Source organism: Mixophyes fleayi, chromosome 5 (assembly GCF_038048845.1).
Source record: "Mixophyes fleayi isolate aMixFle1 chromosome 5, aMixFle1.hap1, whole genome shotgun sequence".
Taxonomy (NCBI): Eukaryota; Metazoa; Chordata; class Amphibia; order Anura; family Limnodynastidae; genus Mixophyes; species Mixophyes fleayi.
Genome location: NC_134406.1, coordinates 60325343 through 60338174, shown reverse-complemented (window position 1 = coordinate 60338174; position 12832 = coordinate 60325343). Strand labels below are relative to the sequence as shown.

Sequence of the window (12832 nt, the reverse complement as noted above, 5' to 3'; positions counted from 1 at the left end):
CACCATTTCATATTTTACACTAGTACACACTGATGACTGAACCAGGCTCAAGAACAATTAGAAATGTATAAATAATTTCAGCGATGGGAAATTATTACTTGATATTTCCTCCAAAATATGACTAATGCAGGACTGAGTGATGAAGAAAACAATGATGAAGTTGCACTTCAGATGATGTCTGTCTGCCAAACACAGAGATTGTCACCAAATTATTATGTTTCCTAAACAGATTTGTTCTTTTTTTGGGCACTTACAAAGTTTGTAGAACAGACTTGGCTAAGTAACACACTCATTATCTAAACACATTTAACCATTTAATACAATTGCAGCGCTGTGTTTTTTGTGTACCAACATGGTTTATAAATGCATTATTCTGACATTGGGAATTATTAAAAGAGCAAGTAAAGTCAATATCAGACATTACTGTATGTATTTGTGAGCTAAATGTTATACATTAGATTAGAACAAGTAACTGATTTGTTTAACCTTCTCTAAAACTCCCCAGCATGCTGTCAACTCTAACCACTAAAGAAAGAATATATGAAACAAATGCTTAAGAGGCCAGTGCGGCTGTTTTGCATCAGAGAAGCCATAATTTATATTATTGGCTAGTAAGTCTCCTACATTACAGTAATATAGTCAACATGTATGCAACATATTGCAAACTGATGGATACACGTGAATACTGCCAGTGATGACACAGGAAAAAAAAACAACTAACATGCAACACATTATGTACAACTTTTGTATAACATCAAATTTGTACACTGAGCAAAAGTTATGAGGATTGCTTATAGCCCTTTGTGATAGATTTTGAGGATACACTTAAAAGATCTTTACTTTTAAACAAAACTGCAGTGGAAAGTTAGAGTGAAGATCAAACATTGTATTTTATGCTTATGCTTCTTAAATAGAACCTTCTATTTCTTTCCCGGGATTGGTATACACAATAATGTGACATCCAACAGCCAGACATACAGGCTGCAACATCGCAGGTTATATTAGGCAATTTTTGCAGTGTGTGGTCCAAGAAAGGACTACACTGTCCAATAATGGTCTTGGCAAAATTGTAAAATAGTCATTTGGCATGTGCTCTGAACAGTCAAATTTTGCTCAATTTAGGCCCTCGTGTGTGTGGCCAAATTGGACAGTGGTATTGCAGCTGTTCTCTCTTATGTATTTTTTTTATATAACCTTATTAAAAAAATTGTAGTTTTGTTTGAATTTTCCCTACACTTAACTTATTCACATTAGATACAAAAGGCTTGGAAACAGGTGCATCATATTAACATTGATTGATACACAAGCATCTGTGCTTGCAGTATATCATCTACTTTCTTTAGTGAAAGAACTGGGCACTACACAAGACAAACAATCTATGCAACAATATTTTAGACCCTTTATACACAGAAACAGAGCAACATCTAATTGCCAGAGGCTTTGAATTAAGCTTTATCAAGTCATTGATAGAAGCTTGGATTTAACTACTGGCAATAGCATTAGTTGGGTGTTGAATACTCAGGACTAAATACATCATAAGCTACAGGACTAATTTAAAAAAAAAAAAAGAGCATGCAGCCATACCTTAAATATGCCGACCCAATCTTTCGGATGTGGATGGATGTACTGTGTCAGTGTGTAGTGGCACTCCAAGGGAGCACTTGGAAGGTAACTCTTAGCCACATTCTGAAAGATCACATGTGCAAAGTTGGATGCCTGCACAGAGCTATTTGGAGACGGGATGTCTTGTAAAGTTGACATATTTAACCTGCAATATGAAAACATATTATAGATTCACATATCATAAATCCCATAAAGAACTTATAGTATATTAGGCTAGGATTTCTAATGACAATCAATAATAAATACTTGGGTGTATATTTACTAAGCAGCAGTTCCAATGAACAGCCGTTTCTCGACGCTTTGCTGTCATTTTTTTTTATTTATTTATTTTAAAAACAGCAATTTTATTAAATACAAAACCCGATGGACTTTTTCTTTACTAAAATCACCATTTTATAAAAATGATGGCAAAGCGTTGAAAATCTGCATTTCGTTGGAACCTCCGCTTACTAAATATACCCTTTGGAATTCATTTTTCCAAACCAGAGTGGGTAGCAAATTTGTTACCAATATTTTTCAATTACTTTCCATAGGTCACTGTCTGGCTTGGACTTTCCGCTATACCCAATCTAAATCTGACAGAGTTTAGTAAGGGTTGATTGACATTTTTGGCACCAAATGTAGGAAATTTGGGAAACCTGGTGAAAATGCCCAACATAATCATTGTTTGTATGACCAGCTTTAGACATGGGGGGACATTACTGTATAGAAAAGATTTCAAAATTCTATTTCTCCAAACTCCACTGGTTCTCAGTCACACAGCCTTGTGACTGGGAGAGGTATTGGTGAGAGGAGGGAAGGAGGGAAATAAAAGGTGGTCCATGCAAGCACAGTCATCTGCATCTCTGTGTAATGTAGCAAGAGGATGATTTTCCGCCTATAGGCAAATGACAGTTGAGGTTTGCAAGATGCACAAGTGTGACTCTGGTCACAGTAATAGCACAACATTCTATATATGTCTGGGAGCTGCAATAAGTAATTTCTAATGCATCCAGCCAATACACTGGCTTGGCTCAGATATTTGATAAAATGATTACAGAATTGCAAAAAGAAAACAAATCCTACTTAAAAAGGATATATTCCCCTTTGACTAGAATATAGCCGATATGTCAAAGTATCATAAAAGAGAGGTCTGCTTATTCTAAAATGAATAAACGTAACTTTGTGGAAGGTAGAGACATGTAGGCCCAAACAGTTGGGGAACGCAGATAACTTAAAAACATGACCAAAAAGATTTTTATTTTTTATATTTGTGACAAGTATTAAATTTGTTCAAAGGAATAAATCCACTGATGTATCAATCCTCGAATGTGGTATATATGCAGCAAAGTTAAAATAATTACTCCATTCCAATATAGTTGTTCTGCACAAGATCTGCGTCTCTCATCCACCCTCATTACATCCTCCCATTCCCGGTTACAGGACTTTTTTCAGGCTGCACCCACTCTATGGAATTCTCTCCCTCGCACAATAAGACTCTCCTCTGGTCTACAAACTTTCAAGCGTTCTCTGAAAACCCACCTCTTCAGACATGCTTATAATATTCCTCAACCCCTCTTAACCTCACTACATTACCCTATTACCATCCATTACACAATTTCACACAAGACAACTGCCCCCTGACCAACACTGTTGTGTGACAGGAACATTTAGCTTATGAGTCACTTTTACCTTTGCAGTCTGGCTGGGCTGAAATGCAAAATGTAGACTTAGCCTCATGTATCAAACTCCCATTGTCCCATAGATTGTAAGTTTGCGAGCAGGGTCTTCTCACCTTTGTCCCAAATTGTAAAGCGCTATGGAATATGTTGGCGCTATATAAATAAATGATTATGATGATTTCCCTGAATATTTTAGTTAATAGTTGAAAAAGAAGGTAAAAGTTACTGAAGCTTTGCTAAAGTGATCTGTCTCTCCCAGCGGCAGTCATCCTGCTGTATAAATAGATAAGCTTGCTTTTTGCTTATGTCATATAAAGTGATCTCATAATTCTTCCCCAGGCAGCATACATACTATGTCTCATTGAAGAACAGTTTTGTTTTGCCTGCTGCCCTTTAGACTCTGGTGTAAAGGTGAACAGCTTTCCTTTCTCTTATTCAAAAATAACTAAAAATATACATAATTAAATAACCACCTGAGTATACCAAAACATAATATACTATAATGGTGTTTACATTACTACAATATTTTATGTGGTAATAGAATTAATAATTTATTAGAAGAACAATACACACTTACTGTAAAGTTTAAGGATAATAGAGACGGTTGATAAAATGGTTTATCATCCTTCACAACATAACAATCGTTTGCCTTATTTCCATATTAACATGAAAATAAGTCCTTCCAATTTTATGAACACAATAAAATTCAATTACAAACTACAACATTAACATTGCATGTTGTTACATCATTGAAATTAAATGTATAAACGATGTCCATCTAGTCAAATTATTTGAACGGGGAAATTAAATTTTTCCCTTAACCGAGACTAACTTGTACTAGAAGCATACCCAACACAGGTCATCCAAGCATACAGTTCCATTTCACACAATTTTGACAGGTCCAACCAGCCTAAGCGGTATATTTACTAAACTGCAGGCTTGAAAAAGTGGAGATGTTGCCTATAGCAACCAATCAGATTCTAGTTATCATTTCTTTAGTACATTCTACAAAATGACAGCTAGAATCTGATTGGTTGCTATAGGCAACAACTCCACTATTTCAAACCCGCAGTTTAGTAAATATAGCCCTAGGTGTCATTAGTCCAGTGAACATGGGATTACTGTGAAAATGCAACAAACAGCTATTTGAAAGCTACAGTTATAAAACAAACCGATTTAACACTAAAATGAGACAACAATATTAAAGTTTCCATACCTTGATGTAAATTTATAATTTTAAAAGGTACGCCCCATTTATTTATGGACCAAAACAAGTATATAGGATAGACATAGCTTGTAGTTTAGCCGCTTACTATTATTTACTTAAGTTTAAAATTACAAGACTTGAGTTTTCCACAATCCATGATTAGTAACCAATGCCAAATGTGGACTTTATTAAGTGAAAACCATTTGGGGAATCTGCTATATTGGGCTAGCATGGCAATGATCCAAGCACTATAATTCGGATTTACAGAAATTTGTCAAAGTTATTAGGTAGAGTGTACATAATAAATACAAAAAATGAACACTCAACATTTCCATTACACCATCAAGTTGGTTTGGGCAGAATTGTGTATACTAACAATGAGAGTCGTCTAAATGCTAAAACCTTATCTGTAATTTGAGCTTTAAGTAAACGTCACTGTCCTAAACTCTAAATAGACAGGGAATCCAGATTATTCTGCCTGAAATCGAATATAAATATACCTAAATGGCAGCGAGTGAGTCATTCACAGACAATCTAACCTAAATGGCAACTAGTGAGTCATTCACAGACAATCTAATGTCACGTCTTTGAAACTATTATCACCATCAAAATCAGCAACCAGGCTTTACTGGTCTCACCAAAACCACAATCACATAACACCATGGCTATTCTAAACAACCTCCCAAGAACAGCTTCTTCAGACTGACTGATGCCACAAATTACCCCCACACTATAATAAACAAAACACATTTCATTACCTTACAATTCCAAAAAAATCAACACACCAGAAATAAACATGTGTATATTAGGCTTTACCTGGCCAGCAATGTGTCACATATGGACTATGACTAGAACAATAATAGCTAATTGTAAGAATGGTGTAAACTTGTGAGCCCGGCCTTGTCAGCACAGGTTTTACTAGTGGGTTCAGAGGTCCCATTTGAACCTCTCTGAGTATTATATATGTGGCAGATAAGGACCCCTCCACCTGTCACCAGGTGACTGGAGCACATACCTGCATACCACAGCGTGTCCTGCTGCTAGAGGCGGGGGGGGAGAGTGACGCAGTGGGAGCCACGCCCCTTTACTGTAGTAACTACGCCAGAGAGGCCTGTAAGAGCCTTCATGTCCCGGACATACCGGACATACCGGGCATTGCCTGCATCTAACACGTAGTAGTCTCAGTGGCTGACCCAGGACACTCGTCGCCCGTCCACCCACCTGTCCCCCCTGTGACACTGCGCTATAATTATACAACAGTCCACATCTTACCTGGATCCTGGTGCCGGCAGAGCCTTGACGGAAAGAGTTGTGGACGCTGAGGTTCCCCCGAAAGCGGAGTCCCGGGTATCTAACGATCGGTCGTGCTTCCGCGTCCCAGCCGCTGCGATTGTTTTCTTTCCAGTGCCCGTCACTTCCGGTTCACATGGGATCAGCTGACGGAGGAATTTCTCTGTGGGAGGAGGTCGCTCAATACAGACTGCTGACCTCACATGCTTGTCACTGCTGGAAGATCATACATGATGCTATGCTGACCTCATGCTTGTCACTGCTGGAAGATCATACATGATGCTATGCTGACCTAACACGCTTGTCACTGCTGGAAGATCATACATGATGCTTTGCTGACCTCATGCTTGTCACTGCTGGAAGATCATACATGATGCTATGCTGACCTCATGCTTGTCACTGCTGGAAGATCATACATGATGCTATGCTGACCTCATGCTTGTCACTGCTGGAAGATCATACATGATGCTATGCTGACCTCATGCTTGTCACTGCTGGAAGATCATACATGATGCTATGCTGACCTCATGCTTGTCACTGCTGGAAGATCATACATGATGCTATGCTGACCTCATGCTTGTCACTGCTGGAAGATCATACATGATGCTATGCTGACCTAACACGCTTGTCACTGCTGGAAGATCATACATGATGCTATGCTGACCTCATGCTTGTCACTGCTGGAAGATCATACATGATGCTATGCTGACCTCATGCTTGTCACTGCTGGAAGATCATACATGATGCTATGCTGACCTCATGCTTGTCACTGCTGGAAGATCATACATGATGCTATGCTGACCTAACACGCTTGTCACTGCTGGAAGATCATACATGATGCTATGCTGACCTCATGCTTGTCACTGCTGGAAGATCATACATGATGCTATGCTGACCTCATGCTTGTCACTGCTGGAAGATCATACATGATGCTATGCTGACCTAACACGCTTGTCACTGCTGGAAGATCATACATGATGCTATGCTGACCTCACATGCTTGTCACTGCTGGAAGATCATACATGATGCTATGCTGACCTCATGCTTGTCACTGCTGGAAGATCATACATGATGCTATGCTGACCTAACACGCTTGTCACTGCTGGAAGATCATACATGATGCTTTGCTGACCTCATGCTTGTCACTGCTGGAAGATCATACATGATGCTATGCTGACCTCATGCTTGTCACTGCTGGAAGATCATACATGATGCTATGCTGACCTCATGCTTGTCACTGCTGGAAGATCATACATGATGCTATGCTGACCTCATGCTTGTCACTGCTGGAAGATCATACATGATGCTATGCTGACCTCATGCTTGTCACTGCTGGAAGATCATACATGATGCTATGCTGACCTAACACGCTTGTCACTGCTGGAAGATCATACATGATGCTATGCTGACCTCATGCTTGTCACTGCTGGAAGATCATACATGATGCTATGCTGACCTCATGCTTGTCACTGCTGGAAGATCATACATGATGCTATGCTGACCTAACACGCTTGTCACTGCTGGAAGATCATACATGATGCTATGCTGACCTCATGCTTGTCACTGCTGGAAGATCATACATGATGCTATGCTGACCTCATGCTTGTCACTGCTGGAAGATCATACATGATGCTATGCTGACCTCACATGCTTGTCACTGCTGGAAGATCATACATGATGTTATGCTGACCTCACATGCTTGTCACTGCTGGAAGATCATACATGATGCTATGCTGACCTCACATGCTTGTCACTGCTGGAAGATCATACATGATGCTATGCTGACCTCACATGCTTGTCACTGCTGGAAGATCATACATGATGCTATGCTGACCTCACATGCTTGTCACTGCTGGAAGATCATACATGATGCTATGCTGACCTCACATGCTTGTCACTGCTGGACGATCATACATGATGCTATGCTGATCTCACATGCTTGCCACTGCTGGACGATCATGATACTATGCTGACCCCCACATGTTTGTCACTGCTGGACGATCATACATGATGCTATGCTGACCTCACATGCTTGTCACTGCTGTAAGATCATACATGATGGTATGCTCACCTCACATGCTTGTCACTGCTGGACGATCATACATGATGCTATGCTGACCCCACATGCTTGTCACTGCTGGATGATCATACATGATGCTATGCTGACCTCTACATGCTTGTCACTGCTTGAAGATCATATATGTTACTACAGTCCTGACCTCCACATGCTTGTCACTGCTTGAAGATCATACATTCCACCATGTACAGCTCTTGTATATATTTTTTAACTGATAGTTCTGCTTTTTTGTACTAATGACCATACTGTCTAGTTGTTCTGTTGTGCCAATATTTCCCTAAAACTATTACTAGCAAATAGAGAATAATGCTAGTATGGTAAAAGTAAGTGAATGGAATTTGATAGGATTACAATGAAGGCAGTATGGCATACCATCGTATACCAGCCCACTACAACCACTGGGCATCATGGTTGTAACTGAGGGAGGTGTAACCCTAGACAGTCACAATCACAGTGTTTCCAATAGTACTAGCAAGACCTTTACAAATTGTTAGGGGCCTGTTGTGTTCTTAGTGATGGATGAAATGTTCACTTAAAGTTAAATGTATTTTAAACGCACAAACTGAGCAGTTCTTACATTTTTTTATGTGGGTTGTCTGAACCAGGACATTAAGCTCTCTCTCTCTCTCCCCCCCCCCATCCTTTCTCTCTCCCCCCCCCCTCCTCTCTCTCCCACTCCTCCTCTCTATCTCTCTCTCTCTCTCTCTCTTCAGGCAAGCTTACAAAATTCCTTAACCTCCCTAGACAAAAACCCTCTGACTTCCTGCCAACATTGCTGTGTCAATGGATCATATAGCTCATTAAGCAATTTTTTCCTATGCAATCAGGCTGGACCAATATGCAATGCATAGCACTTAACCTCATAAATCAAACTTCCATTGTCCTATAGATTGTAAGCTTGTCAGTGGGGCCCTCTTACCTCTCTGTCTGTCTGTATTACCAAGTATTGTTTGTTTTAATCTATTTTCAGACTTCGTTTAATAAACAGCAATGCAGAACATATCTAATGGGTAAAACAGTACAGTATAAATGTGGGTCCATTGTATATCTTGTCGAGTACCCAGTATTGTTTTATTACTGTGTTTGTTCCCAATTGTAAAGCACTATGGAATATGCTGGTGCTATATAAATAAATTAAGAATGCATATATACACTATATGGACAACTGGTATTTGGCCACACCTGTTAATTATTGAATTGAGGTGTTTCAATCAGACCCATTGCCAGAGGAATGTAAAATGAAGCACCTAGCCATGCAGTCTCCATTTGAAAACATTTGTGATAGAAAATGGGTCGTTCTGAAGAGCTCAGTGACTTCAACCGTGGTACTGTGATAGGATGCCACCTTTGCAATAAGATGGTTCGTGAAATATCATCCTTGCTGGATATTTCACCATCAACTTTAAGTGATATTATTAGAAAGTGGAAGAGTTTAGGAACAACAGCAACTCAGGCTCAAAGCAGAAGACCAAGTAAAATCACAGAGCGGGTTCACAACTGCTTAGGCGCATAAGTCACCAATGCTCTGCAGATTCCATAGCTGAAAAGTTTCTAACTTCCACTGACATTAATGCAAGCACAAAAACTGTGCAGCTGGAGCTTAATGAAATGTGTTTCCATGGCCTAGCAGCTGCATGGAAGCCTCACATCACCATGACCAATGCCAAGCGTAGGATGGAGTGGTGTAAAGCACACTGACACGACTGTGGAGCAGTGGAAAAGTGTTTTGTAGAGAAACGAATCACACTTCTCTGGCAGTCAGATGGGTGAGTCTGGATTTGGCGGAGGCTGGGAGAATGTTACCTGGCTGCATTATGCCAACTATGAAGTTTGGTGGAGGAGGAATAATGGTATGGGGCTGTTTTTCAGGGTTTGGGCTAGGCCCCTTATCTCCAGTGAAGGGCAACCTTAATGCTTCAGCATACCAAGTCATTTTGGACAAAGCTATACTTCCAACTTTGTGGCAACAGTTTGGGGAAGGCCCATTTCTATTCCAACATGACTGTTCCCCAGTGCACAAAGCAAGGACTACAAAGACATGGTTTGAGGAGTTCGGTGTGCAAGAACTTGACTAACCCGCACAGAGCCCTGACCTCAACCCCATCGAATACCTTTGGGATGAACTGTAATAGAGATTCCAAGCCAGGCCTTCTGGTCCAACATCAGTGCCTGACTTCATAAATGCTGTACAGAATAAATGGGCACAAATTTCCACATAAACACTCCCAACATCTTGTGGAAAGCCTTTCAAGAAGAGTGGAAGCTGTTATCGCTGCAATAGGAGGACCAACTCCATATTAAAGTATATGTATTTGAATACAATGTCATTACAATCTCTTGGTGTAATGGTCAAGCGTCCAAATATTTTTGTCCATATAGTGTATACACTAGAGTGCAAAAGTCTTTGGTCAAGGAAAATAATTGTTAATAAAAGTCAAGATGTAGTGAAATAATGAAAATATTTATTCATAATAATGTTTCACAGTGTAGCTAAACATCAAAATTATTTAAAATTTTATAGTATAACAAATTTCAGTTTAGATTTGGGTTTAATCAATGTGTCCTCCTTTCGTTCGTATCACTGTTAGCAGCCGCGGCGGCCGCAGGCAGCACTGACTCGCTGACTCCGGGTTGCTGACGTCCCAGCCGTCTCCATGATAACCGGGACATCACTTCCGGTCTCCTCGTCCCGGTTGACTAGGCAACAACCGGGACGCTTGACGCTCCCTGCTGCTGCACCCAGCCAGCTGTCAAACAGCCGGGCGCGTACGCAGGACTATTTAGGATTAGCCAATCATGGCTGATTAGGTTAAGTTATTACAGCCACCCGGCTGATTATGCAGCTGGGCACACTACATGCTCATTGGCCACAAGTACTATTTAAGGCAGTGAGGACTGAGCCTCACTGCCGGTTATAGCATTGTTCCAGTTTGCTACTTGCTCCTGTGCTGTGTTGGTGATAAACCTTGGATTGCTTTTCTGTTATATGACCCTTACCTGTTCCTGGACTCTGAACCTTTTCCTGTTGCCCTGACCTTCTGCCTGTACCCGGACTCTGAACCTTTGCCTGTGGCACTGACATCAGTGCGTGACCTTGTACCAGACGTCTCCGCCTGTGCTCTGTCAGGCCAGTCAGACTTTATCATCTCTGTCCAGACCGCAGACCTCTGGCCTGTCCCTACTCCGTGTATTACCTCCCGTTCCTGTGTGACCATAAACTTTTACTACACTGAGTGTAAGACCTGGGGGCATCCGAGTACCTTTGAGCATAGCCAGTCTCTACGGGAAAGACGGCTGCTGTAGGTGAAGACCTCTTCTGCTAGTTCTACAAGTTTATGATGCACTGGTGGCCATAACATTTTAACCGGCCAGTGAAGATTGGAGGTAATTCTGTCATGGACGACAGCGAGGCGAACCTTTCCCCAGCCCAGGTCTTGGCGAATCAGATCTAGACCTTGTCACAGGTACAGAGTTTATCTCATCGCTTGTCAATACAAGAAGAGTCCACCAGAAATCCGCAGGTTCAACAGGCCTCCTCTGGTGTTGGTACAGAGCCAAAATTGAACTTGCCCGATCGATTTTCTGGAAGCAGGTCCTCGTTCAGCAACTTCAAGGAGAGTTGTTGTTTCTCTGGATGATATCTTAATTTATTCGCAATCCTTGTTTCAGCACCATCAACATGTTCGTGACGTCCTGGAAAAACTATGTCAACACCATCTCTATGCAAAACTGAAGAAGTGCGAGTTCCAGGTCTCCAGTGTAGCCTTCCTAGGGTAAATTATGTCTTCATCTGGTTTCTCAATGGATCCCAGTAAGGTTCAGGCAATTCAGGACTGGGTCCTTCCTACTAATTTGAAGGCTATTCAAAGATTCCTTGGCTTTGCCAATTACTATCGTAGATTTATACGGTCATTCTCCTCCTTGGTGGCTCCTATCACTGCCCTCACCCGGAAAGGTGCTAACACGGCTAATTGGTCTCCAGAAGCGTTGGCGAGTTTTTCAGCCCTCAAAGCCACCTTCACTTCTGCAACTGTTCTTAGGGACCCAGACCCGGAACTCCCGTTTATTGTGGAAGTAGATGCTTTGGATGTTGGGGCAGGTGCCATTCTTTCTCAAAAGGATACGCAGAGTAAAAAATTGCATCCCTGTGCATAACTTTCCAGAAAATTCTCGCCAGCTGAGATCAACTACGATGTCGTTAATCGCGAATTGTTGGCCATCAAGTGGGCCTTTGAAGAGTGGCGACACTGGCTAGAGGGAGCAATCCATGTCATTACAATCCTCACTGACCACAAAAACCTCCAGACTCAAAGAAAGTTCAAGGTCAGATCCAGTTCCTAGTACATTGGAAGGGTTATGGCCCGGAAGAGTACCGCAGAGGCATCTCCACGCTGATAAACTCATAAAGGAATTTTTTAGGAAATTTCCCATGAAGCCTGAATGTCGGGGTTCCTTGACCCCCCCCCCCCCCCCTCAAGATGGGTACTGTTAGCAGCCGCGGCGGGCACCGTCGCGACTCACTGCCTTCTGTTCCTGGTCGTCCAGGTCGTCTCCATGATGACCGGGATGTCACTTCCGGCCTCCTCGTCCCGGTTGCCTAGGCAACAACCAGGACGCTTGAGGCTCCCTGCTGCTGTGTCCGGCCAGCTGTCAAACAGCCGGACTATTTAGGATCAGCCATCCATGACTGATCAGGTTAAGTCATTACAGCCACCTGGCTGATTATGCAGCTGGGCACACTACATGCTCATTAGCCACCAGTACTATTTAAGGCAGTGAGGACTGATATAGCGTTCTGTTCCAGTGTGCTACCTGCTCCTGTGCTGTGTTGGTGATAAACTTTGGATTGCTTTTCTGTGTATGACCCCTGCCTGTTCCTGGACTCTGAACCTTTTCCTGTTGCCCTGACCTTCTGCCTGTACCCGGACTCTGAACCTTTCCCTGTGGTCCTGACCCTGCTTGTACCAGACGTCT

At 41.7% G+C, this 12832-nt stretch overlaps 1 protein-coding gene across 2 annotated transcripts in view; it reads right to left on the bottom strand.

The window, feature by feature from the left end:
• The window catches only part of TAX1BP1 (Tax1 binding protein 1), a 68396-nt gene extending 62476 nt beyond the window's left edge, over window positions 1-5920 (bottom strand). Inside the window, exons 1-2 of one of the 2 annotated variants that reach the window (XM_075212276.1) lie at window positions 5764-5920; window positions 1585-1768 (exon numbers count right to left, since the gene is read on the bottom strand). In XM_075212276.1, coding sequence (XP_075068377.1) covers window positions 1585-1761 — 177 coding nt within the window. In that variant the 5' untranslated portion in view covers window positions 1762-1768; window positions 5764-5920. Of the gene's footprint in view, window positions 1-1584; window positions 1769-5506; window positions 5530-5763 lie in introns of those variants that run through there. The other variant, XM_075212278.1, reaches the window with a different exon arrangement.
• Window positions 5921-12832: the final 6912 nt, after the last annotated feature.